Source organism: Rissa tridactyla, chromosome 2 (genome assembly GCF_028500815.1).
Source record: "Rissa tridactyla isolate bRisTri1 chromosome 2, bRisTri1.patW.cur.20221130, whole genome shotgun sequence".
Lineage (NCBI taxonomy): Eukaryota > Metazoa > Chordata > Aves > Charadriiformes > Laridae > Rissa > Rissa tridactyla.
In genome coordinates, this window is record NC_071467.1 from 162,647,045 (window position 1) to 162,666,878 (window position 19,834).

General features: G+C 47.1%; 1 protein-coding gene across 2 annotated transcripts in view; it reads right to left on the reverse strand.

Annotated features, from left to right (window-relative positions):
* Positions 1–19,834, reverse strand: part of VILL (villin like) — a 38,876-nt gene that overhangs the window by 5,456 nt on the left and 13,586 nt on the right. For both annotated transcript variants that reach the window (XM_054192294.1, XM_054192293.1), the window contains 15 exons: positions 18,399–18,473; positions 16,143–16,339; positions 13,985–14,093; positions 13,541–13,651; positions 11,903–12,102; positions 11,737–11,815; positions 10,281–10,379; positions 7,847–8,000; positions 6,715–6,815; positions 5,879–6,016; positions 5,159–5,317; positions 3,902–4,081; positions 3,052–3,197; positions 2,309–2,453; positions 1,445–1,633 (listed from right to left, as the gene is read on the reverse strand). In XM_054192294.1, the coding sequence (XP_054048269.1) occupies positions 1,445–1,633; positions 2,309–2,453; positions 3,052–3,197; positions 3,902–4,081; positions 5,159–5,317; positions 5,879–6,016; positions 6,715–6,815; positions 7,847–8,000; positions 10,281–10,379; positions 11,737–11,815; positions 11,903–12,102; positions 13,541–13,651; positions 13,985–14,093; positions 16,143–16,339; positions 18,399–18,473 (2,082 nt within the window). The remainder of the gene's footprint in view (positions 1–1,444; positions 1,634–2,308; positions 2,454–3,051; positions 3,198–3,901; positions 4,082–5,158; positions 5,318–5,878; positions 6,017–6,714; positions 6,816–7,846; positions 8,001–10,280; positions 10,380–11,736; positions 11,816–11,902; positions 12,103–13,540; positions 13,652–13,984; positions 14,094–16,142; positions 16,340–18,398; positions 18,474–19,834) is intronic.

Below are 19,834 nucleotides of genomic sequence, written 5' to 3' on the forward strand. Positions count from 1 at the left end.
GCATCAACATTGTTTTAAGGGTCAGTGCTCTGGGAATTGCTGTCTTATCCGTCCAAATCCGGCTGTCAAGGCAGGCTTTCTACCACCACACCGGTTGCAAAGAAGGACGATGCAAACCCAGCTACAGGAAAAAAAATATCTCTGTATGACATTTCCTGCAGTGTGAAGTCTCCTGGGGACCGTCACCCCCCTTCCCCAGCTGTCCCACCTCCAGTGCGGGACTTCGCTCACAGCCCTTTGGGCAACCAGAAGACAGGATTTCTTGTGAACTGGCCGAACACTGATGTTCATGGAAGGGGCGATCTCACCGGGGAAGGGTCTGGTAGAACACCACCTGGGAGCTGAGCTTTTTCCCAGCTGCACATCATCTTTTTTTTATTATTATTATTTTTTTATTGGTTTATTTTTTTTTAAACCGTTCCCACCAGTGCCATCGGGTGGCAGGAATTTAGGTGCACAGCCTGGCAGCATTGCTTCCACCTGTCTGTTTGCTATGAACCAATACACTGTCTCCATTAACCACCAAAGCCCCCCCAGGATTGTCCTTTACTCCTAATACACTCTGTGCTGCGGCACCCAGCCCCGAGGCTGGCTGGACCAGCTGGTCCATGGTCTGCCTAGAGTTAAGTGCATTGCTCCTTCCTCCGCCCAACCACGCTGTGCACAACCAGAGTTGGAGATGCCGGCCTGACAACACGTGGTGAGCCCCTACTCATTGGCCACACAAGCAAATCTCTGCTCCACATTATACTCCTGAAATGATTTGAAGCCTGTGTCTTCAAAAGAGGAAAGAAAGGGCTTCTTCCTTTCCCAGGCATCTCCTCAGGAAAGTTTCCATTTCTAAAAAGTGAAGACCTGGTATTTGTAAATCAGCTTTTGAGAAGAAGGCTTGTATGTAAGGACCAAGGGTGACATTGCTCAGGAGCTCCTGGGCTCTGATGGGCATTCTGCAAACCTGGAGATGAGACCTGTCTGCTCGCATCTTTCTTTTCACTGGAGTTTGCCCTTAAAGCTGGGTCATGAATTTTTCTCTGTGGCTGTGTTTTGAAAAATTAACCTTTTTTTCATTTTTTTTTAATGATGTGGGGTGATTTTGTTGCCACTCTGAACTACTACTAATGCTACTACTAGCAGCCCCAACCCATTTTTGGCTGAAATAATAAACCTGATGTGGAACCTTATCTTTTGTAAAATAAAACTGTGAATATGGTGAATTAAAGCACATTTACTTATATATGCAAAAGCCTCAGTTTCACCAAACAGGTACTTTCTGCTGGCAACGGAGCAGAAGCTGCTCAGGTAGCACCAGGAAGCCGTGAAGCTCAGGACATGTCATAGCAAGGTTTTGCTCCGTGCACCACAGAGGCTATGGCTTGCTGCCAATCACACCCCTGAAGCATCACTGAGCACGTGTGCACACCACGGGGCTTTTCCAGCAACTTACGCTCCATTTGTAGGGGTCCCAAGCGTTGAACCATCCTGTGAAGTTGAGGGGTTCATAGCCCTGCTTCACCAGTATTATCGGAGTTGCCAAGTCTCTCCCTGCTGGATGGGTCTTGAGATACTCCTTAGCCGAGGCAATTGCCTCGTTCCTCTCGTAGGTGTTGGAGGCTTTGCCAACCCAAAGGAAAATCTGCAAGGAGAGATGGTGTTGAAGACCGGTGAGTACTTAGGACCTGTACAGGCACGGCTGTTTGTTCAGCCTTGCCAACTGAAGCAGAGATAAGACAGGAATTGTTGTTTCCCAATAGTCCCCTGGGATTTTGATTGCAGACTTCCTCCCAGGCAAGAAGGATTTTGCTTTTGAGACAGGCCCAAAGCATAAATATTTCAGAAAACAGCTCTCCCATGCTTCAAGGTAGCTAAACCCAATCCTCACAGGGCCAAAAAATCAAATGGCCTCAGAAAGCAAACCCCTCGGAGCCAGTTTCCGATAGTCTAAAGCAAGTCCTCACCATCAGCATTGGGAAATGAGGGGGAGGGTTTCTGGGTGCCACCCCCTTGTATGAGCTGGCAAAGACTGGAGCAGGTCCAGCTCATCTTGCCTTGGAGCAAGGCATGGACCAGGTGTCTCTGTTCCCTCCTTTGTGAAACAGGGCTAGCAATACCACCTCACTCGTGTTTTGTACCTGGGTGAGCAGGATTGGACATACACCTGCTTGTCTGACCGAGCATCATGAAGGATTTTGAGGTGGGACAGAGAGCTTATTGCCCTTGATTTCATGCTGAATGATGGATTAAAATGAATTAAGCCACAACCTGTTTGAAAATACGTCTGAGGGGAAGAGGAGGGGTAGTCAGTGCTGACCTCTTCCCACGTGTCTAGCAGCATGACATCATCTTCGTCCAAGTCTTCCTGGCAGAAGCCCACCACCTCTGTCATGATGAATCGCCCCGTCTGGTTGGAGCACTCGAAGAGGCGAGGCTGGTAGTGTGTGACTTGCTCTTGAAACCTTCCTCATGCATGGCAGGGAAAGAAAAAGCAATAGAGATGGAAACCTTTCCCTCGTGGTTTATTCAGGGCCCTGGTGCTACTTGTCATGACCTTGATGGAAGAGGTGGGAACATAGCAATTGTCCTTTGAGGGCCTGAAAGTCAGGCAATGTTAGGTCTCAGGGGATTCTCGTATCATTTTAAGAATTTTTAAAGGTAACTTTTTCTCCACCCAAAGACAGCAAAGGCAGAACCCTTCTGTCCTTGTGCTGTCAGGTGAAAGCCACACGGTGGTTGCAAAGGAACACATCGCTGGCCCAGAGGACTGGAGAAAACCAGGTTGTTCAAAATCAGGCTTAGTTTCATAAATCTTCCGGGGCTGCCCATAAAGGTAATAATGGCTGGAAATGGAGCATGTGGTTCATGTAGCCCCTACAACAAGATATGGAATGGATTTACTGTGGGGAAAAGAGGGTGTAGCACATCCTTGTCTGCAGATTTTCGGATCTACAGCTCCTACTTCAGAAGGCCTGACCCAAAACCTATGAAAGAGACATCTCAGTGTGGTTGCTTAGTGTTGCCTGGCCAAGGCCAGAGGAGCAAGCAGGTTACTATTACCTCTTTTCACTGGCGTAAGGTGCTTTGCCTCCCAAGGCTTCCCAGAACTCTGCTGGCTCTTGTCCCTCCAAAATGGTGTGCTTGTCCCGTTTGGAGACGATGTCAGCCACCATTTTTGCCATCTCCCTCTCATCTCCGCTGCATCCCTGCATTCGGGACATAAGATTGAGGTGGAGTTAGGGGCAGAGTGGCAAAACTTACCGGTGGGGAAAAGCTGGCCATGCCCTCCTCTGGAAAGTTTTAGACCTGCTGGAATGCCTTTGAGGGTCCCACATGAGCTGATCTCTCAGAATCCATTTCTAGTCCTTGAAGGGACATTCAGTGCAGCCAATGGCATTTAAGGCACAACTGATAGAATCATGGAATGGTTTGGGTTAGAAGGGACCTTTAAAGAGCATCTAGTCCAACCCCCCTGCCGTGGGCAGGGACATCTTTCACTAGATCAGGCTGCTCAAAGCCCTGTCCAACCTGACTTTGGACACTTACAACGATGGGGCATCCACCACTTCTCCGGGCGACCCTTCTGTTTTGGTTTTATCTACCATCTCATCCTGAAGCAGATGACTAAAAGAGGATAAATGAATATGTTCTAATGCTGGCAAATTTCTTACAGGTGGAGAACCTGGGGTGCTTTATTTGTCTGAAAGTCATACGAACATCTGAAATGAGGTGAGGTGAAGCCCCAGATAGGTTACTTCTATATAGAGAGGGCTGTGTTACTGCTAATCCTCCACAGAGAGAACCTTTTCCTGGGTGCTCCTTCCTCCATTGGAATTAATGGTCTACATACCCAAGGTTACACAGCTCAGTGGAGGTAGGAGACTGAAGCCTCACATCAGCAATTTCTCACCTTCCCGCACCACAGGTAGCAGACTTGGCTGGTCGTCAGCAGGAAAACGTCATTGGAGTTGAGTGAGGAGGCCCGGGCTGGCACTTCTGTGGCCTTTGTGTTCATCTCATCCGTGCCTCTCACCTGGAAGAGGCGGATCGCTGGCTCGGGCATGCTTTTCTGAGTCCGGCTTGTGCCACCCTGCAGGGAAACAGAGGGAAGGTTGGTTTTGGGAGGCAAGTAGGGTGTGCAAATCCAGGGTTCAACTGGTTTTAGAATCATAGAATCATAGAATTGCTGAGGTTGGAAGGGACCTTTAAGATCATCAAGTCCAACCTTTAACCTACCCTGACAAAAGCCACTTCTAAACCATGTCCCTAAGTGCCCCATCTACCCTTTTTTTAAACACCTCCAGGGATGGTGAATCCACCACCTCCCTGGGCAGCCTATTCCTTTTAAGGAAGAAGGCTCTTGGGGTCACAACCTTCCATGCTGCTGCAACAATGGACCATGGTCCTGCACAGAGCAGGGAAAGAAATCCAAATACCTTCTGGTTCCAGGTCAGAATAAAACCCACATGGCATAACTTCCACATTTCTCCCTGATTACTCTGAGTCTTGACCAGCTCCCATCAAGATGCTCATATTCAATGTGAGAAGATCTTAGTGTCTGCAAAGCATTTGCCATGTAAACTGGGCAAGGCAGCTGGACTCTGATTTCCAGCTGCTCTCGGCTTAGCTGAACATCTGCCATGGAAGCCGTATGGTGGGACAATACTGAGAGCTGAGGGTAATTGCCCTCTCCCCCAGCCATTTGCAATGCCTCCACCGCAGATGGTGACAGCCAAAGCAGCTGGTGAAGTGGGTTAGTAATTAACGTGATAAAATTCAGGCAGGGACAATTCAAGTTGTGTGTTTGTAGGATATTTTGGACGACTGTCTCTGGATAGTGGTATCTGTAATTCATAGGATGATTGTCTTACTGTAACTCTGCAAAATATTTTGGGGTAGAGCTGGAAAGAACATCACACACTAACGCTGGAGCTCAGGGGTGGACAGCTGAGTCTGGGTCAGTCCAGGACTGTGTTTACACATATGGTGTTCATACGACTTGGGAAGGAGTAGAAATGTTCCACCACTTCCATCTGCCAGCCCATGCAGACCTGGCAGGCTCCTTTCCTGAATATCAGCCGATTTTTCTGGACTGTTTCCATTGCAACTGCTGAGCCATGGTTGGTGCTTGCACCTTCCATTGCCCACGCACCCAAAGCCGTGTTACCTCGTAGATGATCAGCTTGCCCTTGAAGATCGCCAGGAAGTGTGTGGGCTCCTTGCCCATCGTCACGCGCACCTGCACTGCCTCGTCCCCATGCTTCTTGTCCAGCTCGATGGCATTGAGGGCACAGGCGGTGATTTCATCCACAGAGGCATGGCGACCCTGGGGAAGAGACAGATGCCACACGCTATGTGATGAGATGAAGGGCATAAAGCTCTGCACGATGTAGCATCTTGCCAATCCCAAGCCCTTCATACAACATCGTGAGATCAGCGTTAAAACTACCAGCTGTTTAAATTTCACTTCAATCTGGTTTTGGCAACTTTAACATCCCATTTTCAAAGATTTTCTCTGCTTTCCAGGGGAGGTAAATTTACTTTAACAAGGAAAGCAGAGATATTTGTATACTCACGTGACTCCAGGAGCTGAGGCTTTAAGGGAAGATCTGAAAGACTGCAAAGTTTGACCTCAGCACTCTAAGCCCTGTAATCCTTCACTATTTCTGGATGAAATTGTTAGCTCTCAGTCTGATGCCAGATTGGGCTCGGAGAGTCCGTGCTGCCTACAAAGCACAGCTTGGGATATTCACAATGGACAACTGATGAGCAAAAGGCATGTGAGTTCTTCTGAAGGCTTGGGTTGGGATTTTTGCATCTAATTGCTTCCTTCAGTTTCAGGCTTCCAGCAGATACAGCGCAGTCCTCTCTGTTTGGTTTGACCTACCTGCCACATGTAGAGGACGTAGTGAGGCCTGCCTGATCTCAGGTAGGTGTACAGGACCAGGTAGCAATCACCCCCGTAGAACTGCCCATATGTCTTGGGATTTACTGGCTGCATTTGCAAGTCCTCAATCCTCCACACCTAGCGAAAGAAACATTTTGGTGAGCAGCAGTGGAGTCAGAAGTCAGACACCAGGAGTCAAAACGTGAAGACAGAGCACAGCCCCTTTGCCAGCAGACCACTGAAGTTCAGGTCTTCAGTTGGAAGGAGAACCCTTCCTTTCTCCCCTGGATGCCAGTCTATGTTCCTCCAGCTTGATTAAGTGCTTGCTGTCCAAGTCAGGTCTCTCCAGTGACTGCCACACTACGTGTGCCATTCAGAGCCTTTCTGCAGCTGGTGGCCCTCAAGGAGGAGCAGCCTCCTGGTCCCTCAGTCCCACAACCCCTCTATCAGCCAGCTATGGGAGGCCACCAGAATGGGAGAGGAGCCTCTGCTCTGCGCAAGTTTGGTTGATATGGACCTAACTGGGAGACAGCGTGAGAAGGGAGTTGACTGTATCTGTCTCATGACCCACACACATGGCAGGAGAGGAGTCAGCTTGGTGACTGCTTTGCTCCACTGGTCATGGGTTGGAGGAGAAACACCCCCGAGCTACTGTAACTGCTGCATTAGTTGGAGTTCACAAGCAGTGTGCTCTGGCTGCAGCCATGCTTCCTTGGGGAAGGTAGGTGGGTGGGCACACCTTCACAGCTCCATACAGCTGGTGTGTGTGGAAACACAGGGACGTTTGGAAACACGCTGGTTATTGCATCCTCTATCAGCAAAAGGAGCTCTCTCACCTCTATCTCCCCAGATGCATCATCTACCATTCTCTGCTCAGCAGCTAGCTCCGGTCTGGCGTGGAGCTGAGTGGTGTCAAACTTCACCTGCTCCACCTTGGCTGCATGCACCAGCAGAATAAAAACAAGAACCCAGTGAATGCACAATAACATACCAACTGTCTGCATCACCCTCATGCACTCACAATCTTTATACACATGAGAAAAACCTGGTCCATGGCTGCATGAAGCCACGTCTTGCCACCAGCAAGCCAATGTTGATTTTGGAATATTCAAGAGCTCATACCACCCCAGTGTTGATCTGTTACAGGCTGGCAACGGGCCATATAGAACGTTCCAGTGATGGCTGGCTGGTAAAAATATTAGTTGTCTCCTGACTGAAAAGTCATAATTGGTTTCCAAATCCATACATATTCCCTTCCTTTTAAAATGTTTCTTTCAGAAATAAAATGGTTACATTTCTGCAGCTCATGGTAAAGAGAGAGTGCATTTATGGGCAGGACGGAGAGAGACAGAGGTGGAGAGAAAGAGACAACTTGCAAGGGAAAGAGATTTGCAGCCCTGAAGCTATTATTGAGGGAGACATTCAGCATCTCTGTCACCATCCCATCGTTCATCCCCAAGTTCTCTCTCTTCAGTATTGTTTACTCTTTGGGGTTAATGCATTGCAATATTCACTTCAGCAGCGTGGTAAATCGAGGCACCGCTTACACTGGTGTAAATACAGAATAATTCCATTGACGTCAGGAGGACCTTGGGTGGATGCCAGTGTAAATGAAAGCAGAGTATTGTTCAACACTTCCTTACCAGGTTCATCATTAGCCCTTTATAAGGAAAATTAGGAAGTTCGGCAAGTGTGAATTTTTGTACACAATTTTTCAGGCAAGAGTGATCTTCTCCCATTTGGAATAAGTGGAAGTTTGTTTTGTCAAAGAAGCCTCAGCAGTTTTGAACACTGCTCGGTTCCTGAATCCTTTGCATCTACTGAAGAAGGTGGAAAATACAAGGCATGAGAAGAATGTGCACTAGATTTTCAAGACACTGAAGGCAAGAGACAGTTAATGTGAATGATGTTCCCTCAGCTGTTGCCTAGCACAGGTAGGAAATCCAAATCCAGGAGAAACATGCTCACCAATTTTGCCAGTAGTGTAGACTTTGCCCAACCCTTGTGTCTCGTTCTTTTCTGTCCATCTCTGGAAGAGCTGTTTAAACATGGCTGACTCTGCTCCATCATTGATCACTTCAACATTGGTGGATGAAGGATAGCCTTTGGCTTGGATAAAACCCTAGTGGTGTTGGAAAAGGACATTAGTGGGGACACACGGAGCTTTTTACAGATATGAGAAGAGGGGTGTGGACCTGAGCCAGCCCAAAGAGTGAACGTGCCCCACTGAACACAGTGGCATGACCAAAGGCAGGATTCACCCCAAGACTTACATTCAGACTTATAAACAGAGGTGTCTACAAGCTCTCACTGTAGTGACCATGTTTATTTCTGTGTTTAGGAGACTGAACCCTGCCCCTAGAGGCTGGTCGTCTGGATCAAATCCTAAACTTAATGTGTACATGGCACCTTAGTCTTGAAGAAAATCTCACTCAGTGGGTCAATGAAAGGCCTCCTGCTCTATCTCATACAGGTCCATAGATGGCTTCTGGTGATGGATCAAGGTGTCGAGAGAGGGAGCAGTGATGATTGTCCATGACCTGAGAACCTAGTGCAGTTCTTTGCTTCTCTCCAAACTTTTTGTCCCTCTCTAAAACAGGGAGACTGTCCTCCCTGTAGCATGCTAGAGAGCACGCATGCCAAGGCAGTGAAGGGGTGGAGGCAGCTAAGTACCCCAGAGCATGAGCTGTGTTCTGAACGGACTAAATTCTCAGAAATGTCTATTTTTCTTTCCTGTATTTTTTCCTAAAACCAAATTATTTCTTTGCAATAGAGCCACTGTCGAGTTAGAAGGCTACTTCAACAGAGGTGCTTGATACAATATGAGAGGGAAGAAAATTATCTGTGCTCTGCTACAATGCCAAAGTCCTTGCGCGGTTTTTGGGAAGTGCTCTGTGTTTATCTCAGCAGGCTCCAGGATGACCTGGAGGTACAGCCGTGGTTCAGGGAAAGAGCTTGATTGTGGGCTTCTGAGCATTCATCTTCTGCTGTAAATACTGCAGGCACACACTCCCCCCAGGGAAAAGCAGAGCAGATGGTCTTCCCATCCCTCCCACCTGCCACACTGAAAGAAAGAGATATCTTTTGTTCGACACGTGTAGCTCAGGGCCAGAATTTGCAGAGCTGATTGCCTATTAAAAAGCATCTGAGTTAAGCTTTTGAAAAGAGCATTGAGGACTTCGAGAGGAGTTGTAAGGCAAAGTTTGTCTAAGCTTTTCTTCTTCAAGACAATAGCTGCAAACAATAGCTGCAATCAGCATTGGAGCTGGGTGTCTCCAGGCATGACCTTATTGAAGGTGGGGCCACTGAAGTTCAGTATTTCCTAGTAAGATCTCACTGAAGATGAGGACATTTATGGTCTTCACATAAGTAAACGGATTAAAAGCTACATTCCCTTGTAGCCTTCACTTCAACTTGCCAACCTGTAAAAAACCTACCAAACACTTTACTCACACGGGCTCCCTTGGGGCTAATTGTTTCTGAAAGGAAGCGTTGAGGCATGCTCTGCCAAAAAATAACTGCATGGCAGCTCATCTGGAGGTGCCAGGGCGCTACGGTGACGTGCTCTACCTTAACATGAGCCCTGGTCTTGCCTCAGGTTGGCCATCTGAATTAGTAGCAGTTACTAACACATCCTTTTCTACCCAGTGGAAGAGCCCTGTATCATCTTCAAATTCACGCGCAGAACCTGGCTCAGGCCCATTGGCATTGTGAAAAAGACTTGCTGCCCCTAATGGACTTGGGGTTGGGGCCTGTAGCACCTGCATACGAAGTCTGGCTTTTCCAGACAGCCCAAGTAATTGAGTTCCCCACTTGGTTTGGAAGACAAGAGGTGCTTCTCAGGGTCAGAGCAGTGGTCTGCACTGCCTGGAACAGTGCCGTTACGAGGTGCTGTCTAATGAGCACATGTGAGCCTGGTGGCTGTCTGCAGTGTGATCCCTCCCCTCTCCCCAGCATCCTCAATATTGGATGTTAGAGAGGATATAAGAGCTCCTTTAATTTACAGATTCTGTAAATACCAGGTTTACAGACCTGGTGATGGCGAATTTGTCTAATTCCATCTGGACCCTACAGATACTCTCTCTGCCTCCACCATGCCCTGAATCAACAAATTCCAGAATTCCACCACTTACTGTGTAACAAAGAATTTTCTGTCATATTTTCTTTTCTTTAATGAATTTCTTCCTAGTTTTAGTGGCAGGTCTTAGTTCTAGTGCAATTTGGTGACTAACAATTTTGTATTTACATCATCACACCTCCCTTCCTTAGACGTTTAACTTCTCTCTCTATTATTACACAGGCCAGCTCCTCAAGACCTACACTTAATTGTAATTAGTGGTCAGATCTAGATTAGCACTTAGTTAACCTCCCACAACATTGTTTGCACTGCATTGCAACTCACCACAGCTCGAGTGAAGGCTGCTTTTTTCTCTTCCAGGCTGGAAGCTTTTCCTCTCCAGACATAAATCTTAAAACCACCTTGGTCTAAAATGTAGCAGTCCTGAGAGGAAACAAAAAAGCATACGTAAAAAGCTCTGTGCAGGCAAATGTCCTCATTTGTAGCCTACCCAGGTTGGACCCTCGTGGAAGATTTAGATTAGATGTAGACCTAGCTCAGTTCCTTGCCTTGCAGAGCTCTAACCCTGGTGCAACCATTAGAAGAGGCAGCAGAGGATGGATTTACTGCGGTTCATAGATGGACTACAACTACCATCAGCCCTACAGTGAGGGGGTTCATGGGCATGCTGGCTTTGCAAGCACACCTGACCCAGGCAGCTGCCCTTTAATTGTAGTGAGTTAAAATATGCATTTTTCCTAGGCACTGCTCAAAACTGGCCATTACTGTTTCATGGGGGATGTTCCCAAATCAACAGAGACACCAGCCCTGAAAGGTTCAAGGGGACATCTACGCTGAAATATCACCCTCAGCACTGCTGGTGGTGGTGCTCATTTATGCCAAATCTGCTACTAAAGGAGCAGGAAAAATTCAAGTTAGACATCTTCCGTATGACTCTTTTGTGTCCCCAGTCTGGAGCTAAAAGCATTGCATCCTTGTGAACGCGGTAGGATCCCGAACCCAAGCGGGATGAGATGGCTGCCAGGCAGCCTGTCTCCGCCGCAGAGAGCTGGTGCTCCAAACTCACAACCCGCTGGGTGACCAAAGGCTTCTCGTTTTTCACAGTGAGCTTTGACAAGAAAAGCAAAAGCTTCCCATGCCTGTAAAAGGAGACTGAGCTTTAACGAGGCTGACACCAGCGTGAATAAGGGAGCTGGAGCCTTCCAGTGCAACGCTGGTTTGGAATAAGCTGGTTTGCACTGCAGAAAATTAAGGATGAGCAATTCTCCACCAGTATTAGGAAAGCCTCTGTTTTTTGAAAGCCTTTGGACAGAGGGTCTGTAAGGAATGTCCTTCCAGGGTGGGTCACAGAGCAGTCACTTGCTACAGCAGAAAAACATATCTTCATGATTTTGTGAGCAGAGCATTTATTTGCTCTGAATTCGGCAGATGGAGGGCTGTCCCAGAACATCAGGTATTAAGAAGACTTATTTCCATCTGGAATTTATTCCTGGCCCACAGCTCTCCTTGAATCTGATTGCCAAGCTAATATCACCCTTGGTTGAGAAGGTTGATTTGCCATCTCTCGTTAGAGCAGCTTCAACGCACCACCTACCTCCAGCCACTGAGGCTGTAGCAGGGCCAAGCTGTCCTGTTTTCAGAGGACACCTGACAAAATGAAGGATGGGAGGGCTGATAGTTTTCAGGAAATGGGGTGCCCCATTAAAACAGGTGCTCGGATGAAAATAAAGCAAGCCACAGCATCCTTTTCTCACTGTAAGGGCTGAAGGCTTTCTCTCACCTCATGCTGGAGCAGATCCTGTGTCAGGGGCCGGGTGGCTATCTCCTGTACCACCAGGTCGTTGTCCTTCTCATAGACACTGAAAGACAGAGTCACGGATTGGAGTCAGGCTATACAGTGCCCGCTGTGAGAAAGGACGGGGCTTGGCGCCCATCCCCAGACTTACTGGTAGAGCCGGACATTCGCCTTCTGCAGCTCATCTGCTTTCGCATCTGGGATGGCGTCTCGGAGCTCCCCGCGCCTCTCACCCAGCACCATCTTCATGATCTGCATGAGGTCTGGGGAGTCCTTCTCGTTGTCAATGATGCCGATTTGAGCGCGGCCGCCTCTTTCGCTGTCCCTGATGCTGCGAGCCAGCGCGAGACCCTGCAACAAGGATCACCAGGGGGTAAGTCCTGATCCAGACAGTGACTTCCACAAGCCTCAGACCTAGAGCAATGACTGAGCACCAATAGTCCAAGCCAGACGACCACAAGTCTCTGAAGTTTCTAGTGTCCTCCAAATTTAGCTATTAAAAAAAGGGATGTGCCTATAATGCCTACTTATTAACTAACTCTCAGGAAAATACTGCTTATTACAGTTGCTCCTGGTGCTTGCTCCCGCAGGGCACAGGCGCACGGTAGCCACAACAGGTGTTGCCTATGTGCGACTGCACATAAGCAGGTCCAATGATCTTCTGAGGTGGTCTGGGAGAGGGACGCACGCATGCTGAGGACAACAGGGATGGACGCTGAGGAGCTGCAGGACCCTGGGCGCCCCGTGGTGACATTTTACATTTAAATGTTTCAAATATTCAAAAACAGGGGATGTTTTCTGCGAAGAAAGCAGCGTGAGATGCCAAGCAACTAATTAGGCTGAAATCTCCATTTTCCATTGAATTCTTTCTTTCCATGACTCTTACTGCAATGATTTAAAAGGGTCCCCTCTTTGTTAGACCTAGGAAATGACCTGCTCGATCTCCAGGCCTGAGAACTATGGCCTGTTCCTCAGAGCAGGCTTCCCTCTACCTGCTCCCCCTCCTTTGTGTCCTGAGGGTTTCTTTGTCTTTTCTTCACCCTCCGTTTGATTTTCTCCCCTCACCATCGTGTCCTGGAAAACTGCATTCCCTGTGAAGCTTCCCCCTCTCCTGGCTCATCAGGTGCCACCACATGAAGAGCAGACCCACCTGCCTTTTAATGTGTACAATGACTGGCTATGAGGTTGGCCATCAACTTTGCTGATGACACCTTGATAATATCTTGCTTTATTACATCTCTGTGTCTCGGTTCCTCTGTAAGGAAAATAAAGATAATGACACCTTTTCAAAAAGTGCCTTAAGAGCTATAGATCTGACCTAGCAGCTCCTGGGTTACATGTTCCTGCTTGTCTCATACTGACCAAGCTGGAATTCCCTCTGATACTGCAAAAAAAAAATAAAAATTCATCTACCAATGGGGTAGCTACTGCAGCTAAAACTACTGGTGCCGCTGCTGCCTTTTAGTCCCATGTCATGCATACGGGGCACAGAGGGATGCAGATGGACCTCTCCAGAGGGAGCTGGATGCCTTTCTGGAGATGCAGCTATTGATGTGCCCACAGCTGCTCGTGAAACCCGAGCTGAGGCCAGCTCTGAATTTCCCTGGGCCTCTGATATCAGCAGATGGAGAAGTAGATGATTTGTCATGATTTCCTCTGTTCATCTGCGTGTTGGTCGTTTTACTGACATTTTCACTGTGCAAACACTGAGCGCTGTTTCTCTGTTTTTCCCCCCTCCCAGCATCAAAAAATACCATTGGTAAACTGAGGGGTTTTTTCCTGTACTCACCCTGGATTTCTCAGCAATGCTGCAGTTGGGTCCGTTCCACTGAATCAGCACTTTCCCAAGGTCCAGCAAGAAAACATCACCCTTATTGAAACTGTCCCAGGAAAGCGCTACCTGTCACGAGGAAATGAAAGCATTTGGCAGATGGTGGGGGACAACAAGAGCTGCAGGAGACAAGGCACAGCCATTGCGAACTTGCCCCTGGGGATGTAAGAACTGGTCTGCAATGACACGCTCGTTTTTCTAGCACTCAGCTATTCACTGAGCCCAACGGCTTCTCTCATGGTAATACCAAACCCCTGAGCCAGGTCTTGAAACTGATGCTGTAGTGGAGCAGCATCTCTTGAGCAGAGATGAGCTATCTAGCAGGCAAAGCTGGTCGAAAAAGGGTGTAGGAGGAGAGGCAAGGAGATATGATTCGTAAGGAGAAAGGGCTCTTCTTCTTACCTCTGTGGCTGACACGTGCTTCTTCCCCTTGACATGAAGAAGACGCTTGATGTTGTACATATTAGTCTCCACGTGCTTAAATCCTGAAGCCACTCCTCCCTTCTTGTAGCTGTTGTGTAGCAGGGAGTAAAGAGTTAGAGCTGGTTAGAAGATACCTTCCCCTTTATCTTCTGAGAACATCTCAAGCTTTTGGTGACAACTGAAAAATCTAGATCCAATATAATCTCAAAGTCCTAAAAATGGAATGTCAAATGCTGTGTTGCCTCACTCTACTGTTCATGGTCCCTGGTCAAACCATGACTCCTCACAGTGTCCATCTGCCTGTTATGGGTGTTGTGTTGCTGTTGTGATCTTGGGAGAAGGTGTGTAGATCAACAGGCAGGTGAGGGATGGCAGTGGAAACATAACACAATCAAACAGAAAATCCTATTAACCATGTCAGTGGCATCTCAGAATTGAAATATTCCATAAACACTCAATTAAAAAATGAAACATATTTTGCAGAAAATGGACTTTTTGCTAAAATTTGCTTTTGTTCAAAATAGTTATTCTATTAAAAGTAGCTTAGATAGGAAATTGTTGCCATAAGCAGAACAAAATGCTATCGTAAACAGGTACAGGACATTGCTTTTCTCTCAGATTTAATCTATCAGTTTTGTTGTCCTTCCATCTTTGAACACAGACTTTGCAATAGCTGCTGTTAGCACTGCTGTGGCCTCACCACATGATGCCATCCTCTCCTTTCCCTGCAACTTTGCAAGGAAGACACAATCACATCCTCAGAGGACACAGTCCCCAAAGGAATTCCTGGAGCCTTTTTAATGTTTTTTGAACAAGTCTAACCCACTTCCAAGTATCCTAGACCATATTAGAAGACAGATCCAATGTTCATTCTTCAGGCCTTACGGTAATAATTGACATGATGTAATTGCCATTTGTGGGAAACAGATAATTGCTGAAATTTGTATAGTTTTTGCCATATGGGTAATATGTGTATTTTATCATAGCTTGTAAGAAGATTGACAAACATGGTCAGCTGTGTGAGTGATTCACAGTAATACAGACTTGTTTGGCCTAGTTGAATATATCCAAGAAGGACGCTCTGGTGATTTGTCCACCTGCCAAGTTGTGGAAAGAGCCTGCTTTAATTTCTCATTCTGCCTCAGACTTCCTGTTTGACCTTAGGCATGTGGTTTAGACCAAGATGATGTCTAACTCATACTGAGTTCACAGGCAGATCGGTTTCCAAATAGATTTCCAGACCTACACACTTTTGGAGGTCTGAATTCTAGTCCGTCATTGGCCCTTACTTACCTTTAAGATGAGGATAAAAGCACTTTTTTGTCTTGCAAAAGTCCTGAGGAAACTCATGAGAGGTTATAGAGATGCACAATACAGAGGTATAAAAAAAACAGGCTGGGATAGAGGGTATTAACCAAGGATGGGTTTTCATCTGAGTTTTCTTCAGCGGTTTAAAAGAAAGGCACTTAGGCTGTTTATTGCCAGTGAAGGTCCTCCTGGAAGACAGACATTGGAGTCACCTTTGAAAGACCCAAAAGGGAACCACGACCACAGGGTTGTATTCAACCCAATTTTAGATGGCCAAAGTTTAGAGTCAAACTTTGCTTCCACTGCAGGAATATTTCTCCCAGTGTGAGCCAAATCGGCACTTCTTTTCAAGGTGGATATTAGTCTGAAGTGCTCTGAATGGGCATATTAATCTAAAGCATGTGGAGGAGAGGAAGGAAGACCTTAGGGTGAACAAAAGGGAGATTAAGATGCATTTATAGCAAATATCTGGGAAAACGACCAGTAGAACAGAATGACTCGGTTCCAGTCCCAATGCTTGTAACTAATTTTTTTCAAAAAGGGAAATTTTCCTTCTGAATGTTGACCAAATTCAGTGCTGATCCACGTTTTTCAGATATTTGAAACGTTGATGGCTCTGAGAAGCACCATCCCTAGAGGTGTTTAAGAAACGTCTAGATGTGGCACTTCAGGGCATGCTCTAGTGGCAGAGATTGTAGGTTGTTTCGTTGGACTCGATGATCTCAAAGGTCCTTTCCAACCATGAAGATTCTATGATTCTATGGAGAGAAGCAGAGGGAACCCCAGGGGCCATGACCCAGCTCGTTGTGGGGTATTTTACGCTACTCACATAATGCCATTGCGGAAATAGCTTTGGAAGGTCTCAGACTCATGTCCCTGCACTTCCCGGTGCTGCACGGGGCTCCCCCTGAGCACATTGTCCAGCTGGGTGACGTACATGGCCGCAGCACCTTGCTCATCCTGAGATGAGTCCTTGCCAATCCAGTAATGCAAATCCACAGTGGAGCCGCGAGAGGTTCTTTTGGTCTGGAAGAGGCGGGAAAGACAAGTCAGGATGAAGACATAGCCCATATGTGTGTTTCAAATAATATGACTGGCCAGGGAGACCTGGCAAAACCAAGTGACCATGGAGACCTTTCCCTGTTCTGCCTTTCTCCTGGGTATGGGGAGACAAGATGGAGCCTTAGGATACTCCCTGGGAGCTCAGCCCGGAGCCAGGGACCTGATTTGGGAGAACACTGCACTGAAGGATGTTTGTGTCTTGTGTGTTTTTATAACTCTTGCTATCAAGGAAAACTGAACACCCATGCGGTTACAAAAATTAATGCGCTCAACCTGTCCTACCTTTGTAGACTTTGATATTAAAACTTAAAGGAGACTCTTCTCATAGATCTCCTTTCTAAATGTAATGTACACTGCTATTTATTTGCCTGGATATACGATCCTTTCTTTCCCTTTCTCTTCCTCACATCACACTACGTAGTAACGCAAACTGCCTCTGAATTCCTGCTGACTTGCAAAACAGACTTAACTCCAAATGAAGCCGAGCCTGTGTGTGCATGCTGTGATTCATCTTACTACAGAAAAACCCAATAGCCTAGAAAGAGGAGGCGAGCGATCTGAGAACAGGTGTGCTTATCGTTATGTGAGCTGTGCCAGTTATTTTTCAGCACCTACTGTGTTAAACCCTATCATGGACACCTGGGAAAGGTAATAAAAGCTCATTTTATAAACTGGATTTGACACTAAGCTCTGTTTATTTGCTTTGTGCAGCGATACCACAGCGAAACACGCTAGAAAAACTTGAATAAAATACAGCTCAGTTCCTCCAGGCACAGCTAATTAATTTGTTGCAAAAAACGCTCAATTTAATACGCTGTTATTGAAGATGATCAAAGTCCCATTGTTCTGTGGACTGCCTTTGTTTGGAGAGCCTCCAGTCAAGATGCAGAATGCAAAGATTGGTATTTTTACCCTCCCATCTGCAGGGCGGGGGGGAGGAGAGTAGTGGGCTGATTAAATGCTTTTCTACTTGGGGAAGCTACTGCAACATAAGCTGAGCGTCAAAATCTATAGTGGTATCTGGAGTCAACTGCTTGCAAGGACACTCATATTCTCCTCTAAGCATGCCTTTGGGTGGCCGCTACCAAACTGATTCGCCAAAAGCACCCAAAAAGTAGCTTAAAGGCATATGGATGGGGAATTAGAGCAGAAGACTCATTCTGTGTCGCTATCCCAGCCTGCTTTCCCGGATTCACATACAGAGGATGTGGATTTGTTTATCATGGAATAATGGAGGCTCTGGTGTCTCTTGACTGATGAAGATGTTTGCAGGAGGGACACTTAGACCCAGGAAGTGGGAAATGCTTCTGGTTTCCGCTGTATGGATGTTGTTTGATGCAATGGGGCTTGGGTTGCTCTATGCAGATGAAGAGATTTGGAACGAAGTCTGGGAGCTGAGTGCAATCATCCTCCCACAGAGCTTTGGGAACACAAGGCACTTTGTACAGCCCATACAGTAGAGTTGGTTCGCAGAAGTTCCTCATGCTTCTAGCTAGCTCGGGTTCAGCCTGTTGCAAGTAAGCCTAGACCAAATTGCATGGAGGTCTAGACAGATGAAGCGTCTTAATGGGGACATGAGAAGGGCTGCAGAGCCTCTGTGACACTGAATAAGTGGTACACAACCCACGCCACCTGCTGTAAACAAGACCCTCCAGTCAACCACCCCTCACGCCCCCAGAAGACTCCCTTAAGTCATGCAAAGGTAGACCTTGATTTAGTTTCTCAGGAATGTACTGGTCATTTTGCCAAGTCTGGACATGATTCAGTTGATTAGAAAACAAATAATTTTAATGAATTACTAAGTTAACAGTTCCTCTGGAGTTCTAATTTACTAAACACAGTCTTATTGCAACAGCCACATTAAATTCAGGTGCGTGATTAGATGGTGAACGCATACGCCCAACCACTTTTACCCACAGTGCTGCTCTCAGCAGTGAGGATACCCAGCGTCCAAGTCAGAGCTAAACAAAAAGGTTTGAACCACTTGCCTACCCAGAGACCGATGCCTGATAGCCTTACTTACGTGCAGAACTATATAACAGTCCCCTTCAAAGAACGTCCCATAAGCCTTTTCAGGTACAGGAACCATCTTCATATTCTGTAAGGAAATGAGCATTTGGGTCATTGCTTGAACTTCAGAGCCAGAAGCTGATGTGTGCGAAACAGGACGGCTGGGGTGCATGAAACACTAAGGTGACAAGCAGGGTTTGGAGGAGGAAGAACCAGGGCTGTGCTTCTATGCTAGGAAAAGCCACTTCTGGGGGAAATCCCGAAAGTACTAAGGGGTGAGAAGGGGCAAATGATAAATGATAATGCTCCTTGGACAGATTGACCAGTGTTTTTTAGTCTCCTTGCCCTCCTGCAATCGGGTAGCTCTACAGCAAGATGACCTGGAGGTCAGGCTGAAGTGCTCCAGAACTTGCTTTTGTAGGGAATTTCCCAGGGAGTGAGCACATCTCATCCTAGGTTCAGTTTTGGGTCACGGTTTTTACTCAGTACCTGCAACTTCAAGGATAACTTTTGGAGCTTTGTTAGGATAACCACTTTGCCAGGGATTCGTAGCAACTAGCAGTGCTGAGAAGAGACAGACTTGAGGAAACTGATATGTCCCTCCACCTCTCCAGACCCTAATTGCACACATCATCTGGTACAAGTGCACAATTAACCAACCATGCCTGCCCAGCACAGGTGCCTGGATGCGCCACCCACCAGTACGCACACAGCTCCTGAGCTTGAATTGGCTCTGTGGTTCCCTGGAATTAGAGACACACATTCTTCTGGTGGCCTAACTTGTTTCCCAGCATACCAGCTTGACCCTTGTGAACCCGACACGTCTCTAATTACAGATCCTCTGGAAAGAAGCTTAGTACAGTGCTTTGGAGAGAAATGGAAAGGCAACAACCCTGTGATGTTTGGAACATAGCTGGGACTTGCAGAGGGCCACCACCACTTGGAGACGTGTTGGAGCCCCTTCCCACTGCTCCCCTGAGTGGACTCTGCACCTCAGGCTATGCCCCCTCTCATTGCAGGTTAATGTTCTTGGAGAATTGGGCCAGAAAAAGGCAGAATTGAGCACAGCCTGGCTCCAGTACAAAATCAAATACCACCACAAGCAGAAGGTGACCTTGCAGGCGGCAGTATCTCTCTTTGCAGTGATCCATTGATCAGAGTGGGAAAGACAAGGATGAAGTGCAAACAGACTCCATGGGATGCCTTTGCTGCAAAAATGGATGCTTCCCCATAGCAGCTGCTGGTATAGACTAAGGTTACCTATACACAAGCCCTCTTCTTGGTGAAACAGGGAACTAATTTCTGGTGTGCTAAAGCTGCCTTGCATTGGTTGCCAAAGTGGGTAAGAAAGCCTCCAGTGCTGGAGGAACAGGTTCTGTCCCACCACATTCATGTTTCCTTACTCAATATTATCCCTGTTTTACAGAGCAGGAAAACAAAGCAACAACA